This window comes from Myotis davidii, unplaced genomic scaffold (genome assembly GCF_000327345.1).
Source record: "Myotis davidii unplaced genomic scaffold, ASM32734v1 scaffold81, whole genome shotgun sequence".
In the NCBI taxonomy this organism is placed as follows: Eukaryota; Metazoa; Chordata; class Mammalia; order Chiroptera; family Vespertilionidae; genus Myotis; species Myotis davidii.
In genome coordinates this window covers 85,724-104,561 of record NW_006291554.1, presented here as the reverse complement: position 1 = coordinate 104,561, position 18,838 = coordinate 85,724, and the positions used below count along the sequence as shown (strand labels likewise).

The 18,838-nt window shown below is 56.4% G+C and overlaps 2 protein-coding genes across 2 annotated transcripts in view; both read left to right on the top strand.

Moving 5' to 3' along the window:
• SLC22A13 (solute carrier family 22 (organic anion/urate transporter), member 13) overlaps positions 1-3,323 on the top strand; it is a 6,993-nt gene extending 3,670 nt beyond the window's left edge. The window contains exons 3-10 of the mRNA XM_006765068.1: positions 234-388; positions 606-774; positions 999-1,119; positions 1,200-1,294; positions 1,664-1,878; positions 2,061-2,169; positions 2,695-2,910; positions 3,146-3,323. Of these exons, the coding sequence (XP_006765131.1) occupies positions 234-388; positions 606-774; positions 999-1,119; positions 1,200-1,294; positions 1,664-1,878; positions 2,061-2,169; positions 2,695-2,910; positions 3,146-3,239 (1,174 nt within the window). The 3' untranslated portion in view covers positions 3,240-3,323. The remainder of the gene's footprint in view (positions 1-233; positions 389-605; positions 775-998; positions 1,120-1,199; positions 1,295-1,663; positions 1,879-2,060; positions 2,170-2,694; positions 2,911-3,145) is intronic.
• Positions 3,324-9,627: 6,304 nt separating this feature from the next.
• On the top strand, positions 9,628-16,518 carry SLC22A14 (solute carrier family 22 member 14). The gene is made up of 9 exons (XM_015564864.1): positions 9,628-10,159; positions 10,820-10,923; positions 11,128-11,282; positions 11,575-11,743; positions 12,523-12,643; positions 12,907-13,004; positions 13,280-13,494; positions 15,468-15,576; positions 16,164-16,518. The coding sequence occupies exons 1-9, from the start codon at positions 9,647-9,649 to the stop codon at positions 16,372-16,374; spliced, it is 1,695 nt and encodes a 564-aa protein (XP_015420350.1). The 5' UTR covers positions 9,628-9,646; the 3' UTR covers positions 16,375-16,518.
• The last annotated feature ends 2,320 nt before the right edge of the window (positions 16,519-18,838 follow it).

Genomic DNA, 18,838 nt, shown 5'->3' with positions numbered 1-18,838 from the left:
CTCACCCCTTCCCTAGCTCAACCCTTCCCTAGCTCACCCCTTCCCTCACTCACCCCTTCCCTAGCCCATCCCTTGCCTAGCTCACCTCTTCCCTAGCAAACCTTAGGCACCAGCACAAGGGCCTCAGGGTGGGACCGTGTATCCTCCACACAGAGAGCCCAGGGCAGGGCTGAGTCTCCCTCTCTCCCCTCCCCTCCGAGATTCCCCCCGGACCTGTCCCCTCTGTGCCGCAGGATTGGTCGCAAAGCCTGCATCCTGATCCAGCTGCTGCTCTTCGCCATCATCGGCCTGGCCACGGCGTTTGTGCCCACCTTTGACCTCTACATGGTCCTGCGCTTTGCTGTGGCTACAGCCGTCTCTGGCTACGCCTTGACAAATGTCACCCTGCGTGAGTATCTGGCCTGCAGCCTGAGCCACAGGCGGACGCCCTGGGGACTGGCCTCATCCCCACACTGCCTCAGGGCGCCTTGCTGGGGACCACACCTACAGGGTCACACCTGTGCTTCCTGGGCTGGGACTGAGGCCCCTACCTGACAGGGTGGCTTCTGGGGAGATGGGGGGTGTGAGGGCAGGGCCTGGCCCAGTCTCCCCGTCTCCGTTCACAGTGGCAGAGTGGGTGGGGCCCTCGCGGAGGACCCAGGCCGTGGTCCTGGCCCAGTGCAGCTTCTCCGTGGGGCAGATGGCCCTGGCCGGGCTTGCCTATGGCGTCCGTAACTGGCGGCTCTTTCAGATCTCAGGCGCCGCGCCCGTCCTGCTGCTCTTCTTCTACTTCTGGTGAGGAGGTGCTTCCCGGAGCGAGCACCCTCGGTCAGCCGTGCTCCCACGGGCTTAGAGTGTAGACCCGCGTTCCTCCCATGGCCCGCTCAGGGACTCGTCTGGGAGAGGGGCCTGCCCAGGGTATGGGGTTCAGTGTGCACTGGAACAGCCAGGGAGGCTCTCGGGTACTAGGGGGCTCTAGGACTTCGTGCCCCATACACACACCCGTTCTTGACCTGCAGGGCTCTGCCAGAGTCTGCCCGCTGGCTCCTGGCCCGGGGGCGGGTTGAGGAGGCGAAACAAGCCATCGAGAAGGCGGCCTCAGTCAACGGGCGGAAACTCTCCCCGGAGCTGCTGAGCCAGGTACTCAGGGCAGGGCGCTGCCCGCCCCTGGTCTGACCCACAGGCCGTTCTGCGGGCCTCACTCGGTGCCTTCCCCCCAGCTGGCCCCTGAGAAGACAGGCCCCTCGGGGAACGCCCTGGATCTGTTCAGACACCCCCAGCTCCGGAAGGTGACCCTGATTCTCTTTGCCGTCTGGTGAGGGCACTGGGGCCATGCCCCTCCCTGGTGTGGGACCGAGGGATGTGGGACAGTGGCTCTCTGGCTGGGATGGGCTGCTCGGGAATGACGGGGCCTCTCCCTGGCTGTCTAGCCCAGCGGTTCTCAACCTGTGGGTCGCGACCCCTTTGGCGGTCGAACGACCCTTTCACAGGGGTCGCCTAAGACCATCCTGCGTATCAGATATTTACATGACGATTCATAACAGTAGCAACATCCCTGCCCAAGGCATAGCTGGCGACGGCAGAAGTCTCCCTGACGGGGACTTCTGACCAAGTCAGGACCCCTCTCTGAGTGTGATGGTGTCTCGTCACCCAGAAGTGACAGGGACCCTTGGATACTTTGTAGGTTTGTGGACAGTCTGGGGTACTTCGGCCTGAGCCTCCAGGTGGGGGACTTTGGCCTGGACATCTACCTGACGCAGCTGATCTTCGGAGCCGTGGAGGTGCCCGCCCGCTACTCCAGCATCTTCATGATGCAGTGGTTTGGCCGCAGGTGGAGCCAGATGGGGACTCTGGTTCTGGGTGGCCTCATGTGTATCAGCATCATCTTCGTCCCGGCAGGTACCTGCACTGGCTCTCCCCTGGCCCCCCCACCCTCCCTCACCTGTGGCCAGAGTCCCATGGCTTCTCTTTCTGGAGCGAGGGCTTCCCCGGGGTTAGGTGTCTGGGTGCGGGGGGCAGGGAGCAGGGCCCAGGGGATGGGCTGTCTGCCCTCCGTGTGGCTGACCAGCCTCCTTCACCAGACCTGCCTGTAGTGGGCACCGTACTGGCCATCGTGGGGAAGTTCGCCACAGCTGCTGGGTTTACCATCTCCTACGTCTACTCTGCTGAGCTCTTCCCCACCATCATCAGGTAAGGGCTGCTGGCACCGTTCCCCTCCTCCGCTCACGAAACCCTGATGGTGGCCATCCCTCCTCCACCCTCGCCGCCACCCACATATAGCTTTCGGGGTGGCTCTGGGCAGCCGTGCTGGGTGGGGGCCAGGGCATCTACAAATGTCGTCCAAATCCAAGTTGTCCCGGCTGGTAGTGAAGTAAGCCACGCCCCGGCCGCGTCAGGACTGTGCCATGGGATACATCTAAGAATGAATGGCTCCGAAGAAGGAACCGTCATGTGGGGGGTGGGGTACTCAGGAGGGGCAGCCTTCGCCCTGAAACTGGACAGATGGGCAGGAGCTCAGCCGCTGACAGAGAGGCCTGGAGGTGGCAGCAGCCTTGGACTCTCAGTGGGGGGAGGGAGGGGCGCTGGATGCGCCCGGAGGCCCTGCAGGCCTGGGGGGCCATACAGAGATCTGGTCCCTCCCAAGGAAGTACGCTGAGCTGGCACTGCAGCCTGGGCTTGAGGCCAGGTCCCCAGCTGGCACGGGCTTCCCCGCAGGCAGACGGGCATGGGGCTGGTGGCCATCTTCTCGAGGATCGCGGGCATCCTCACGCCCCTGGTGATGCTGCTGGGCGACTACCACGAGGCCCTCCCGATGGTCATCTACGGCAGCCTCCCCATCGGGGCGGGCTTGCTCTGTGCGCTGCTGCCCGAGACACGTGGCCAGGCCATGAAGGACACCATCCAGGACCTGGACCAGGGCCCCCAGCTGCGGTGAGCAGCCCACTTTCTCTGCAGCCCGGGACCCTGGCTTCCCATCAGTGCCCTACCTCAGCAGCCCACGCCTCTGCCTCACCATCCGTCCATGGCCACTTACAGACCAATGAGGGGGTTTAGGAACCACAAACATCTGACTGGCCTTGGGGTTAGATCCCCTACTTAGGGGAGACATCTGACTGCTATGGAGTCACTTCTGGGTCGGCCAGTGATGGCTTTTCGCTCCCTCTAGGACTCAGAAGTTAGCGCCCGCAGAAAATGAAACGGGGGCCTCAGGAAGAACTCCCAGCCCAGGGGAGGCCTCTGTGAGAAGCACGTCCTTCTGACCTAATTCCCTGGACACCGCAGGACCTGAGAGCAAGTCCGGCTTTGCTGATGGAGGCAACACACCAGGACCCGACTCCAGCACCAGCACCAGCACCCACTGCCATGCCCACTCCCAGAAGCACCTGGGATGGGGCCTCTCCCCTTCTTATCCCTTGAGCCCCACCCCAACACCCTCTTCTGGGTCAGGGTCTTAGTTGTAACTTGCCCTCTGATAGTCTTGTGGGGGGTACAGCTCCCCTGACCCCTCTATCTCTATGGCGCCTAGAGGTGGTGGTAGGTGCTTGACCAGTTCTCCTCTGTAAACCCAGCATGGACGCGTCCAGCAATCCTCTCGTATACCGGGACAGTTGTCATTCACGGTTCTCAGCTATGAAGCGACAGACAGTTCTGTTTTGCTTCCTACTTGGTTACCCTCATGGAGTCAGTCCCAAGCCAAAGCCTTCTCTTGGGGACACTGCACCGTGTTTCTTGGCACAGTGTGGCACCCGGGCTGAAACTGCCATGGTGAGAAATAAAAACCCAAGTGGAGCCGGGAAAGGCCAGTTCAAAGCGGAAGGCGGTTTCCAGCTCTAAGATACGGACCCTTGCATCCCTTTGAGGCGCAGTGATCTTTCCTGAAAGAGACTTAGATGGACCCCTCTATTGGCACAAGCAAGATGCAAAATTCACCTATTGCCTCCGGACAGGTCTTCGGAGACTCATTTCTTTAGGGACTGGGGGCCCCTGGGGAGAAAGGTTTTTTCCCCCTGGGTGTATTACAGCGTGCCCCGTGGCTTCCTCTGGCCCATGGGCAGATGCTCGTCTTTGGGTGCTTGCTGGTGTGAGATCAGCAGCTGAGACCCCCGAGAAGACATGCAGCCTGATGTGGACTCGACCCCAAGGAGCTGTGGGCGGCCTGGGCTGGGCTGGGCTGTTCTGCCTCGGTTGGGGAGCCCAGAACAGCCCAGATTTGGGGTCGTGCTAGCAGTGGGCCCACTGCTCATGCTATAGCCAGCTTTGTGGAAGTTAGTGCAGAGCTCCCATCTCAGGCTTGGGTGCAGGAGCCCTCCTACACTGGGCCTCCGGCTTCCCACTTTCAAATGGATGATTTTCTAGGTCCCTTAACACTAACCAGCAAGGACTCATCTTGGCGGCCCTGCCTGGCAGTGTCCTGGGTGTGAAAGGCAGAGGGCTTCACAGTCTGCCCCCAGGGTCCAAGGAGATAGGAAAGGAGGGCCACCCTCCACCCCCAGGACACTGCCAGGCACTGGGCTGGACTGAGTCCTCAAGTGTGGCCCTGACTCAGCCACCCTGGACACTGCCTCACTCGCTGCCCACTCACTCACTCATCTGTCAGGGAGGGGTTAGCGTCTCGGTTTCCTTGGCTTCTGCCCAGGAGGAGCCCCCTGGCCACCAGGCTTAGTGCCCACCCTCCTCAGAGAGACCCCTGAGATTGGGCCCTGTGCTGTGCATCTTGTGTTCCCTGTGTCACTGTCAAAGGCTAAGGCACCCGCACTTCCCTTGCCACCTCCTCTACTTTGACACTGTGCCCACCAAGTCCAACCCACTGACCTGGCCTTAAGTTCACCCAGTGCCAGAGGTGGGTGGTTTTCAACAGTAATTTATTTTCTCATAGTCCTAGAGGCTGGAAGTCCAAGATCAGGGTGCCAGCAGGGGCAGGTTCTGATGAGGGCTCTCATCTTGGCTTGCAGGCAGCCACCTTCTCGTGCTGCCTTCACATGGTCTTTCCTGTGTGTGTGGATGGAGGGTGCGAGATCTCTCTCCTTCCTAGAAAGCCACTAATCTCATCAGGAAGGCCTGCCTTCATGACCTCATCGAACCCAAATTACCTCCCCAAGGCCCATCTTCTTTTTTTAAAAAATATATTTTATTGATTTTTTTACAGAGAGGAAGGGAGAGGGATAGAGAGTTAGAAACATCGATGAGAGAGAAACATCAATCAGCTGCCTCCTGCACACTCCCTACTGGGCATGTGCCCGCAACCCAGGTACATGCCCTTGACCAGAATAGAACCTGGGACCCTTGAGTCCACAGGCTGACGCTCTATCCCAGTGATGGCGAACCTATGACACGCGTGTCAGAGGTGACACACGAACTCATTTTTTTGGTTAATTTTCCTTTATTAAATGGCATTTAAATATATAAAATAAATATCAAAAATATGTCTTTGTTTTACTATAGTTGCAAATATCAAGTAATTTCTATATGTGACACGGCACCAGAGTTAAGTTAGGGTTTTTCAAAATGCTGACACACCGAGCTCAAAGGGTTTGCCATCACTGCTCTATCCACTGAGCCAAACCAGTTAGGGCCCCAAGGCCCATCTTTACCTATCACTGGGGCTTAGGGCTTCAACATAGAAATGTGGGAGACTGGGGGAGGACACATTGTCTGTAACACCATCCACTGGGCCCTGTGGTCTGTAGACCTTGTTCTGCCTCCCCACCTCTGTCCTCAGATTTGAGGCTGTAAGCCATCATTTTCATTTCTATGGAGAGATAGACATTGTTTGCCAGCATCCTGTACGTTATCCCTTTCACCCTTTAGTTGTGCCCCAATTTGCAAAACGATAGCAGCTAAAGAACCCAAACATCTGCCTTTTCTCTCCCTGCACCCCAGACTGCTGGGCACTGTGGGGCACTGCTGAAAAGGGTCACACGCCCACCACATCTTTTCAGTGAATGAGCTGCTAGTCATCAGCCACAACTGGGCCTTTCACTGCGCCCAGCTTTCCCACCAGCTTTTTCTAGTCAGCTTGTTTTCCAACTCTCACCAGTGGCTTTTTCTTTTCATATATATATTAGAGACCTGTGCATGAAGAGATTTGTGCAATAGGCCTTCCTTCCCCTGGCTGCTGGCACCAGTTTTCCTTGGGCACCCGGGACCCAGGCCTTTGCTCCGGCTGCAGTGGAGAAGCCACGCCTTTTCAGTCTTCAGTTGTCTTCAGTCTTCAGTCTTCGCTACGGCGGAGCCTTCAGTCTTCGCTCTGCGCCTGCATATGCAAATTAACCGCCATCTTTGTTGGGTTAATTTGCATTCTCATCCTGATTGGCTGGTGGGAGTAGCGGAGTGACAGCAATTTGCATGTTTCTCTTTTATTAGTGTAGATACTAGAGGCCTGATGCATGGAATTCATGTATGGGTAGGGTCCCTAGGCCTGGCCAGCGGATCAGGACTGATCTGTGGAGCAATCTGCGGGACAATCAGGGGGCGGGGAGCCCCACTGGCACCTGCCTTGATCAGCCTGGTGCCACCTGCTTGCCAGCCAGCCCTGCCCCACAATCTCCCCGCTGCCGCTGCCTGTCACCTCCTTCTGCCAGGGCAATCGGAGGGGCAATTGGGGTCTCCACTGGCACCTGCCTTGGCTGGCCTGGGGCCAGCAGGCTGGGGGCAGCTCCTGCATTGAGCGCCTGCCCCCTCGTGGTCAGTGCGCCTTATTGCGACCAGTAGTTTCGCATTTTGGTCAATTTGCATATTAAGCGTTTATTATTTATTGATTTTAGAGAGGAAAGAAAAGGGAGAGTTAGAAACACCAATGATGAAACATTGATCAGCTGTCTCCTGCACGCCCCCTACTGGGGATTGAGCCTGTAACCGGAGCATGTGCCCTGACCCGGAATCGAACCGTGACCTACTGGTTCATAGGTCAACACTCAGCCACTGAGCTGTGCCGGCCGGGCTCACCAATGGCTTTTTCTAACCTCCCATCTGCATCCCCTCATTCTGCCTCCTAACAGCCTCTCCTCCTTCCAGAGAAGGAGAAGCCATCCTATGGCAGCTCCCAGACTTCTCACCACCAGTCTTCCACCTCTGCTCTCTCCCCTCCCTGCTGCGGCAGTGGAAGAACTGCCCTGCACAGAGCTGCTAGGGGGCCAGGCCCGAGGCTCGGCGCTCACCGCTGCCCCCAGATCTGGGAGCAGCTGAAGGGGGTCCTATCCCCCCTCTGCCTCTCCTTCCTCCCCCCACCGTAGGCCTGGGGACTGAGGACAGGTGAGTTGTGTCTGGACAGATGGAAGATCTTCCCTCAGTGGAGGTGGGACCTTTAAGGGGAGGGCAGGGGCCCCAGGAGCCGGGAACAGTCTGCACAAAGGCGTGGAGCTGGCTCATGTGGAGACTTTCCCACCTGTCTTGCCCCAGTCTCTCCCTGGGGTCTCTGGCCAGCTATGCCCCTGGAGTGGAATGCTGCTCCTCACCATGCCTACCCCACCCCCTGCCCCATTGTGACACTACTTCCTGGCCACCAATGGAACCCAAAGGTTCTGCTGCCAACCACCTGGGTAGGCCTGAAGTATGCTGAGGTGGGTCCTGGCTTTGGTTTGTGGTTCCGTCTCCAGGGAGGAGGGACGGGGAGGGTGGCAGTTTTGATGACACCTGGCAAGTGTGGGGCCGTATTCTCAGCACAGATGTGGACAGGAGCCTGCCAGGACCGCTCGACTGTGTGGAGTCTGTGAAAGGAGCAGGCTGCCCAGGAAGTGTGGGTTTGGGGTGGCATCAGGCCATTTCCTGCCTCAGACGGAGCATTGCTTCTGGCTATATGTTTATTTTCCAGGCCTCAGTTTCCTCTTTTTCTGTTGTTACTCCTCACCCAAGGATATTTTTTCTATTGATTTTGTGTGTGTGTGTGTGTGTGTGTGTGTGTGTGTGTTTAGAGAGAGTGGGAGGGAAGGAGGGAAAGGGGCAGGGAGAGAGAGAGAGAGAGCATTGATGTGAGAGAGAGACATAGATTGGTTGCTTCCCGCATGCACCCTGAATGGAGCTGGGGATCAAACCTGCAACCCAGGTAGGTGCCCTTGACCGGGAATCGAACCTGAGACCCTTCAGTGTTTGGGCCGATGCTCTAACCACTGAGAACACTGGCCAGGGCTCACTTTCCTCTTTTGTACATTGAGAACCAATTACCTTGGGCCTGTCCACCTGCCAGGGGACCTGTGGGGTCAGTAGAGGGAGCAAGTGCTCCAGGGCCTTGCTGACTGTCAAGAGCCCCGTGGGCATTCAGGTGATGCTGGGGGACACTGAAGGGAACCCCGAGGGCAAGGTGGGGACAGCTGGCTCCTGAGAGCCAGAGATCTGTGGGCAAAGTGCCCTCCCTGGGAAGCCTCCTCCATCCACCTCCGCCCCCCTCCCACCTTACACATGTATGCACCGTATTAGTTTCCTTATGCTGCTGTAACAAATGACCACAAATTTAGTGGCTCAAACAACACACATTTATTACGTCGCAGCTCTGGAAGGCGGAAGTCCAAAATGGGCCTCACTGGGCATAGGTCATGGCGTCAGTCGGCAGGACTGCGTTCTTTCCTGGAGGCTCCTGGGGAGCATTCGTTCTCCTGCCCTTTCCAGCTGCTAGAGCTGCCTGCATTCCTTGGCTGCCCTTTTACATTCCCAGCGGCACTGTACAAGGGTTCCAATTTCTCCACTTCCTCAACAACACTTGCTGTTTTGTTTTGTTTTTAAAGTATTAGCCACCCTAATGGGTATCTTTGCACATATTTGTTAAAATATATTTTTATTGATTTCAGAGAGGAAGGGAGAGGGAGATAGAAACATCCTATATGGTAAAAGGCTAATATGCAAATCGACCAAACAGGGGAACAACCAGTGGCTATGATATGCACTGACCACCAGGGGGCAGACACTCAATGCAGGAGCTGCCCCCTGGTGGTCAGTGCGCTCAGTCAGAAGCTGGGCTCATGGCTGGCGAGCACAGCAGCAGTGGCTGCAGCACTAAGGACCCCTCAGGGGATGTCCGACTGCTGGCTTAGGTCCACTCCCTGGGGCCCCGGACTGCTAGAGGATGCAGGCTGGGCTGAGGGCCACCCCCCCACCCCAGTGCCCAAATGTCGTGCACTGGGCCTCTAGTTAATGATGAGAAAGAATCATTCATTGGCTGCCTCCTACACTCCTTGAACCCACAACCCAAGCATGTGCCCTGACTGGGAATCAAACTGTGACCTCCTGGTTCATAGGTCGACTCTCAACCACTGAGTCACGCTGGCTGGGCTCACCCTGCTATTTTGATGCCTCACTGCATCAGCTCCATCTCTGTGGCCTTAGTTCCTGGCCACTCCTGATCCACATTTGGGGGATGTTTTAGGTGCTGTTTTCTTGAAACAATGTTCCCTGGAGAACTCTACTTTTGCAAGACTGGTAGTGCCTTGGTGTGTGTGTGTGTAAACTAAGTTTCAGCAGCAGGGAAATTGTCGGAGAACTCAGCACTTAGCAGGACATTGTCTAAAACATTCAAGAAATAGGAATGGGCGGGCCAATGGGGGTCAAATTAACTAAGAAACTTCAGAAGCAAAGGTGGGAGCTACAGAGAACATCAAGGTTGGAATCCAAATCGTTCTAAGACAGGCCAATTTCAAGTCAGTTGGTAGACACTGAGCTGCATCCTTTCTCTGAACAGATGACACATGAAGACAATTCAATGGAGCTCCAACCCCAGCCCTCTTACAGGGACTTAACCCAGCAGATGGCGGCAGAACAACCCCGTTCCTGGTCTCTGGACTTCTTGTTACGCAGGTTGAGGTCCATAGAGAGCAACCAGGGTGACAAGTTTGCCAGTATCATGGAAGCGATGGGGAAGTTTGGCCCCTTCCAACGAAGGCTGGTGGCCCTGGCCTTCATCCCCAACCTCCTGGCGGTCGTGTTCATGTACGCGGACCTCCTCGTGGCCGCAGAGCAGAAGGCCTATTGCAACACCAGCTGGATTCTGGCCGTGGGCCCTAACCTGTCAGAGGCTGAGCAGCTGAATCTGACCCTGCCCCGGTTCAAAAACGGCAGCTTCCTGACCTGCCGCATGTTCCTGCCTGTGAGCTGGGATTTGGATTCCATCATCAAGTATGGCCTCAACTACACACAGTCGTGCAGCCAGGGGTGGGTCTATCCTGAGAGCAAGACGCGATCAGTGATCAATGAGGTGCGACTTGTCCTGAGTTGCCGGTGGCATGGGCCCAGAGATGTGCCCCCCCTCCCCAAACAAGTGGAGAAACTGAGACTCGGGGAGGGGAAGGAGTTGGCCCGAGGTCACCGTGCAGAGGAAGGGCCGAGGCAGAAACTTAGAATTCTTGCTGCCCAGCTCTAGTCTCGCCCTTCTTAGCCAGAAAGCTAGAGTGGATTTGGGGGTAGGGACAGAGGCAGGGTTTGCCATCTGTCCAAGGAGTTGCTTCTGCAGTTGTGGCTCTGCCCTCTGAACTCACAGAAGGTAGGGAGCTGGAGAAAAAAGCAGTCTCAGATGCAACCTGGGCCCTTCAGAGCACAGACCTGCCAATCTGAACCTCTGGGCTGGAGCCCAGCATCTGCATTTGGGAAATGGTCTTTAGTGATGTTGGCCTTTAAACAGGGACCTCTCCATCTACCCCCTATCTTGGCTCTGCCCCTGGTCCCGCTCTTCAGGCCTAACTCCCAGATTGTGCCAGATGCAGGATGGACGGCAGGGGTGACAGCTGAGGCCTGCTGCCCGTCCCTGTCCCAGGCCCCTTCTGCCTAAACGCCCACCCGGGGAGGAGACTCCGTCTCAGGAACCAGACGGCTGGCCCTAGGCGGAGGCCTGTGGCCAACCCCTGCGTGTAATCCCCAGTTTGATCTGGTGTGTGGTGAGGAATTTTCCCCGGAAGCCGTGCAGTCCATGTTCCTGACAGGCCTCCTGACGGGGGCGCTCATCTTCGGGTTCATAAGCGACAAGTGAGTCCCCCAGAGTTTCTTCCGGTCCCTGGGGCGCCCCTGCCTCCTCCTCATGGGCATGCAGAGCTGAGTCTCAGACTGAGGGAGGCAAGGGGGGGGGGACACTGGAGGCCGATGGATGGTTCAGGACCTGGCCCGAGTGTTGGGCTGGGTCCAGACTCGGAGGTTCATGCGCTTGACACAGCCTTCCTTCGATGCCCGCAGGCTTGGCCGCTACCCCTCCATCCTGCTGTCGAACGTGGGGATCATCATCTTTGGCTTTGGGACAGCTTTCGTCAACAGCTTTCACCAGTACCTGTTCTTCCGCTTCGGGGTGTCCCAGGCCCTGGTGGGCCACAGCATCACCAGCATGGCTTTAAGTGAGGCCAGGCTGCACGGACGGGGTGCATGGAGGGGAGTGTGCACCGGGAGGGCGGGATTTGAGACGATGGGGGTCGGGGGAGGGGCCACGAGCCTGCAGGACCGAGTTGCCATCCAATGGCACATGGAGCGGAGGAAGCAACCTCCACCTCGGGCTGCCTAGAGGGACAGAGAATGTGTGCTCAGTCTGAACTGTCCCACGCGGGGCTGGGCGTCTCAGAAGGCTGGCTGCGGGAGCCGCCTCAGGGACCCCGAGCTAACCGGGCTTTTGTCCTCTTGGCTTCTGCACAGCTGTTGAGTGGCTCGTGGGCGAGCACCGGGCCCACGCCATCATCCTGAGCCAGTGCTTCTACTCTCTGGGGCTCATTTTCCTGAGTGCCTTCGCCTACAGCTTTTCCAACTGGCGGTTGCTGTTTCTGTTGGGCACGGCCCCCGTGTTATTCCTCGTCTCCTTTATCTGGTAAGCTGAGGGGCCCGGGGCATGCCCGGGGCTGGGTCCGACGGACTTGGAAGTTGGAAGGATCCTCGAAGGGACGGAGTGAGTGGATTGTTCCCTGGGAGGAACGTGGGGATGAGATGAGAGAGAGCCAGTGGCAGAGCCTCTGGAACTCCAGCATTAACCCTCCTCAGAAGAGACCGTTAAAGGGACGCCAGAGCCGGTCAGAAAACCAAAAGGCAAGATTTAAGGACAAGGAATGGTCAGGGTTAAGGGCAAACAAAAAAGAGTCTAGTAAAGTTGGTCTTGATAACCTTGAGTTGACTTCCCTGGAGCGACAGGGAGTTGAGGAATGAGGAGGGACTGAAAAATGGAGCCACTTAGGGGACAACTTTTTCATAGTGTTGGGCTGAACTCCCAGCGATGTAGATGGGCTCTAATAACGGGTGTGGGCCTGGAAGACAAGTGCCCTCCGTGTGCCTGGGCAGGTGAGGATGACCCTGGAGGTAGAAAGTAGTTGAGCTCTTCAAGGTGGCTGAGAGGAAAGACACTGCCAGGCAGGGGAAATAATGGCCAGGGTGACACCGAGCAGCTGCGGGACCTGTGTGTGGCTTAGGAAGGGAAAGGGATGAACTTTCAAGGAGGGACGGAGGACATCTTGCGGTTGACGGTCACCTTCAAGGCCTCTGTTATCTGAATGACCTCATGCTGGAACAGGATGGCCACCCCTGAGGCAGAGATGGGGCCCACTTGGGTGTCTGGGGCATCTTGGAGTGATGAATAAAGGAGGGTGTGCCATGCAGGATTCTCCCAGAGTCCCCTCGGTGGCTGTTGGTGAAGGGGAAGGTAGAGGAGGCCAAGCACGTACTGCGCTATGCAGCGGACATGAACAAGAGGACCATTCCTTTAAGTCTGTTGGACAAGGTAAGAGGCCTCGGGCCCAGTGTAGGGCAGGGCTGGGGGTTGTGGAAGGGCCTCTTCCCGCCTCATCCTTTCAGGTGGGTCTTGGCCCAGAGGGTGTCTCTAGCCCACTGCTTGAAGGGAACAGTGACAGCAAAATCAAATCCCGTCAGGGGAAGACCAGAGACCAGGCTGGCACTGTGGGGGCAGGGCCTTGTGGGTCTGCTAGGGGTGGGAGCAAGCTGGGGTCCCCGCCCTGCCTCTGGCTGGTCCTGTTTGTCCTGTAGCTACAGGTGCCTGGAAAGAATGTGACCAATGCCTCCATCCTGGACTTCTATAACAATAGTCAACTGCGCAAGGTGACCTTGGTGATGGGCTGTGTGTGGTGAGTCCCCAAGGCTGGCCAGCAGGGACTGCAAACAGAAGTGCATGCCAGGAGCTCTGGTGAAGGAATGGGGCATGGCCTGGCTGCAAGGGAGCAAGGCCTAAGGACTGGGTGTGGTCGGTAGATTCCAGATGTGTGTGTATTTCTCCCTTCCATTCCCACCCTGCTCCCCCCTCCTTCGCTTCTGTCTTCATTTTGCCCCGTCTGCATGAGGGTATCTGTGAGTGTTCTCTCTCTCGTTCTCTCTGAGTAGTTATCTTCCGGTCTCATTCCAGGTTTAGTGTTGGTCACAGCTATTCTACATTGACCTTGAAGATGAGGGATTTTGGTGTGAAGTACCAGATGAGCACGATAATTCCTGGCATGATGGGGATGCCTGCCCGGCTGTGCAGCATCTTTCTCTTTGAGCATTTTGGGAGGAAGTGGACTATGGCTGGGTCTCTCTTCCAAGGCAGCTTCCTGAACTTGCTTATTCTTTTCATCCCCTCAGGTACACCCCCTTCCCCCTCCCCATGCCTTCTGTCAAATCCCTCCCTCGTGCCTCTTGCCCTGTCTCTCCAACAAGACACCCTGGGAGTCAGCATCCTACACCTACAACCTACCTTCTCTGCAGGGGCCCAGGTACCTCCAGAACAGGCACTAACCACTAGAGCACTGCCCTCCCTGGGCAGTGGGGTCCCCAAGACCAGGCACTCACAGCTCTCAGAGGCCTGGGAGAGGGTGAGCTGTCTGGAGTAATCATCCCTGTGTGGGCAGGAGAGTGGACAGCCTTCTTCCACTTGATTTCAATCCACATTAGATCGGGTGATGCATCCCTGGGTATGCACAGATGCATCAGTGCACCGAAAGGTTCCTGGTTCAGTTCCCAGTCAGAACATATGCACCGAAAGGTTGCTGGTTCAATTCCTGGTCAGAATATATGGGATCAATCCCCCATAGAGGGTGTGCAGGAAGCAGTTGATTGATGTTTTGTTCTCATATCATTGTTTCTCTCTCTCTCTCTCTCCCTTTCTCTCTCTCTCTCTCTCTCAAAAATCTATTTTTTAAAAATCTTAAAAAAAACATGTGAACAGTTCTGGCCTGTTTGGCTCAGTGGATAGACTAAGTGTCAGCCCATAGGCTGGAGGGTCATGGGTTCATTTCTGTTCAAGGGCACATAACCTTGGTTGCAGGCTCAATCCCCAGCCCCAATGGAGGCAACCAATCGATGTGCCTCTCACCTCGATATTTCTCTCTCTGTGTCTCTCCCCATCCCTTCCATTCTCTCTAAGAATCAGTGGGAAAATATCCTCCGGTGAGGATTAACAAGCAAACAAAGAAAAAAAAATGTGAACGGATGCAGCAAAAATAATCTTTCCACTGCTCCCCAAGGCGTGGCCGCTCATCTGTAGCCTCTGATTGGAAAATGCCTGTTAGCTGTAACTTTACCAGGAAGGCTGAACCTGCCCGCCGAACCCGGGGACCCAGCATCCTGGCGTCCCATAGGCTCAGAACTAAAGAAGGAAAGCCAGGGGTTTGGGAAGCTGGCAATATTTTCAAAATTTCAAAGAGCCCTTGGGCAAATGAGTAACCCCCCCTCCACCACCACCTCCAGGTCAGCTCACAGGGCTAGAGAGTGACAGGGCTGAGGATGTGGACATTAAGATGTCAGTTTTCCCCCAATCAGAATTGCTGCCCACAAGGACCCCCTCAGCTGCTGGGGCCTGGACTAGGGCCACTGTGTCCAGGGTCTGCCTCAAGGGGGCTCCCCCTCCTTCTCTGAGGGTTGGAATTGTGAGCCTCTTGACTGGGTGGGACCTTCATTCTCTGAGATGCTGGTAGTGTGGACTGGCTAAAACAAAATGGCGAGACAAATTCCTTTTTCAATTTCTATTGCTTGGTGGTGTTTTTGGTTTTTTTTTTTGTTTTTTTTTAAGTGAGTCTATAATGCGTCAAGCAGAAAGGTTTAAAATTTCTAACCAGTGAGAGAAAACCAGGACTAGAATCCCCACTAGATATGTCTGCTCTCCTCCCAGGGCCAAGAAAAGCTGGGCTCAGAGTGGGGAGTGGGGCCAACAGGACCAGGATCCAGCAGAGGCTGATGAGGAGGGGTAGTGAACCCTCAGCTCCAAGCGGCTTCCCCTGCCTTTCTCCCTCCGCAAATGCACCTACGGAGCGGGGTGCTCGGGTTGGGGAGGATGTGGAAGACAGGAGACTGCGGGAGGCATGGGTGTGGGGGCCGAGCCCAGCAAAGTCGATGGTGTGACCGCCCATCCTCCTGGCAGCTCTCCCACTGCTGGCCGGGCCTCAGCAGGCGGAACCTCTCCTCTGACCACACGCCTGCGTGGGCTGGCCGGGCGGTGGGGATGGGCCATTGAGATGCCTTCTGAGCAGGGTTCAGGGACTGCTGCTGGGCAGGCCTCCCCTACCTGGCCTGATGGGAAGGTTGCCCCAAACTCAGGTGGTCACATTGTCTGGCTACAGAGTTGAAAACCACGCTGATGCTGTTGATCCTGGTGGGACAAATCAGCCTGAGCGCCTTGATCACCTTGTTCTTCGCCTACGGTGCCGAGCTCCTGCCCACCATCCTCAGGTATGGGCTGGTGGGAGCAGGCCATGCGGGCGAGAGGGCGGGACGATGCCAAGACGAACAGCAGCGGCTAAGCTTGGGCATTCCCCCGGGGACAGGCAGCTTACATGGATTATTCCATCAAACCCTCACAAAAACAGCTCCCAAACACCGTCCTTAGCCTATGTAAGACAACAGAATCCAAGCGGTAAAGGCACTGGCTCAAGGTCAGGCAGAGCGAGCAGCAGAAGTAGCACTGGTCCCGGGCAGTCTGTCCCCGTGTCTGCCTCGCACGGACCGGCTCGGCCGTGGCTGAGTCTCAGGCCCTTCACCGTGGGAGAGCTCGCTGATGGCCCAGTGTCCTCCTACCCACTCTCTCTCTCTGCACACCCCCTCAGGGTTGCGTGGGTCTTACTTCTCCCACTCCTGACCCCACGAGGTAGGCCCAGACGAATGACTACCTGCTTTGACCAGCAGAGAACTGCACTCTCCCAGGTCACGCTGGGTGTGGGGACACGGTGGAGACTGGAGGTTGTGGATTGGGGGGAGCTGATTCTTCCAGCCTTTGGGCCTCCGAGGCCCCTTAGACAAGCTCTGATCTTTCCTTCCAGGACGACGGGTCTGGGGCTGGTGACTCTGGCCTGGGCATCTGGATCCTTTGTGTCCCTGGCATTCATCACCTGGAGTCCTCCCAGCATCACCAATTATATTGGCTGCATCTCGGCCATTCTGTCCTTGTCCCTCTTCTATATGCTTCCAGAGACGCAGAATCTGCCCCATTCCGATACTCTGGACCACTTTCCCTTGTACAGGAGGAGGTAGGTGTGTGAGGGCTTTGGTCAGCACAGGGCCTGGTTCTCAAGCTCTGAACGTACGTCAAGTGCTGTCCATTCCTGCCCCTTTGCCCAAAGGGCCTGTGACGTCAGAGGCACCGTGTCCACAGCTTCTTCCCGCTCTCCTGATCTGCCACCCAACTCTACCCGCCCCAACCCCTGCTCTCCCGTCCAGCCTGGGCCAGGTCCTTTCCTCTCTGTGCCTCCTGGAAGCCTGCCTGGCCTTGAGCGCTAACTTCTAGATGCCCTGGGCTCCCTGCCCTCCCAGGGCGAAGGGCATCGGCTGAGATCGGCTCTCTCAGCCTCAGCAGCTCAGGTCCCTGTTTAAGAACTAGGCTCTACCCCATCCCCTTCGTGGGTACCCTGGTCTCCTAAGTGCCCACTGGAGAAGACTTGTGATTGGCAGAACCATCATTTCTGGGATTTGGGCCAACAGAGTGCATCACTCTCTGCGAGCAATAGTGCGGGGTCCTCCGCTCATACCACAGGGGTCACTGCCTCTCTCGTTCTCCTGTCTTTCTCCCCATCATTCTCCTCAGACGCTCATTGGCACCACCAGGGTTGGGCTGTCAGTGGTAAGAGCAAGCGATAGTTTATGGCAGTGGTTGGCAAACTCATGAGTCAACAGAGCCTAATATCAACAGTACAACGATTGAAATTTCTTTTGAGAGCCAAATGTTTTAAACTTAAACTATATAGGTAGGTACATTGTTATTAACTTAATTAGGGTCCTCCTAAGGCTTAGGAAGAGCCACACTCAAGGGGCCAAAGAGCCGCATGTGGCTCTCGAGCCGCAGTTTGCCGACCACGGGTTTATGGGGAGATAGACATGCAAAGAGTTATCACTAATGGTCTCTGACAGAGGGATGTCAGGACCTATAGGAGCCCCAGGAGAGAGGAATGTTCATTTGGGGAGTTGAGGCCGGCTCACCAAGGAGGTGACATGTGAGTTGGGCTTTGAAGGATGAATAGGTGTTCGCCCCATTAGACGAGGGGAGTGCAGGGCAGCAGAGCTACAGCACAGTCGTTAAGAACACAGGCTTTGGAGCCGAGGGCCTGGATTGCTGTCTCTGCTCCCACTTCCTTGATGTGCACAGGGAAGTTACCTAAGACTGCTGAGATTCTTCCTGTACCTTGAGTTTCTTCGTTTGCAAAATGCAATGATAACACAGTAATAACACTAGCTAACAGGCATTGAACATGTATTACGTGTCAGGTCCTGTCCTATACATGCCTTTTCACACTTTGTCCTAACCACCAATGCATGCACGGTAGGTCCTGTCACTATCCCCCATTTTACAGGTGAGGAAACTGAGGCACAGACAGGTTAAAAACATATGTAGCCCAACCTTCCTCTCTCTCAGGGTTTTAGGGAGGCTGAGACCCACATAGAGCTTGGCACGGTGTCTAGCATGCGGCAAGTGCTCAGCAAACGGTGGTGGTGATGATGGTGGGTAGGACCCCAAAGGCACAGGAGAGGGAAGGGTCCGGCTAGAGTCAGGAGATGAAAGTGGCCCGATGCTAGAGGCCAGAGGCCAGGGTCCAGCGCAGGCTCACGACCTGCAGGTGTGGGAGAGCCCCACCTCTCAGGCAGGCAGAGCCGGTCATCCCACTGCTGTGGGGAGGGAGTGCCGCCCCAGAGTTGCTGCTTTTTCCAGCTCCAAAACGTATGACTCATGACTTGTTCTCCAATGGCTTGTTCAGGGGCTTGAGCGGCAGTTTGAACAAAAATAACTTGTTGGCTGAGGCTAAATTATTTGATGAAGTGAGTGAGGAAGTGGCAAAGAACACCCTTCTCAATGCCATGATGGAACCGGACCCAGCCTTGTTCAGCAAACCTGTGAGGAGCAGACAAGCCAGCACAAGCAGACAGGACGCCTGAGGGCCAGGCCCTCGGACGACCTCGGATGGAGTTGAGTGGCTGAGTGTGGGGCCGTGAGTTTCAGGCCACAAATTCTGGGCCAAGTTCAGCTCGGGGACAAGGTCAGCCCTGCTCCGAGGTTAGCCCTCGAGATCCAAAAATAGCTCCCCTGGGGGGAGCTAAGGAGTGATCAATTCTAATAAAGGTACCATGTTAGACTTGAGATGGCTCGGCCCAGTTGGTGTTGGAGAACCTGGAGACCCGGGCCCAGAGGATGGTGGGTTGGAAAGGCTCATCCAGAGTCCCTGTTGTCTTTAGTTACTCCTTGGGGACAGCAAGGAGCTCCCTGGATGGAGTGTGTGCTGGGCTGAGTCTGTGAGGGCCAGGAGTAGGTGAGGGCAAGACTGCACCTCCACATTGCCATGTCCTCTAGCCCAAGCATCTGCTGGTGTGGGTGCACTTGCCGCTCCAGTGCAGGCCGTGGACACATTTCAGTCCCACTGGGTGCACCTGTCAAGGCGGGGCTGGGAGGTGAAGGAATGAGAACTCCCATCTGTACTATTGCATTGGGCTTGCCCTCCCTCCCTCTCTT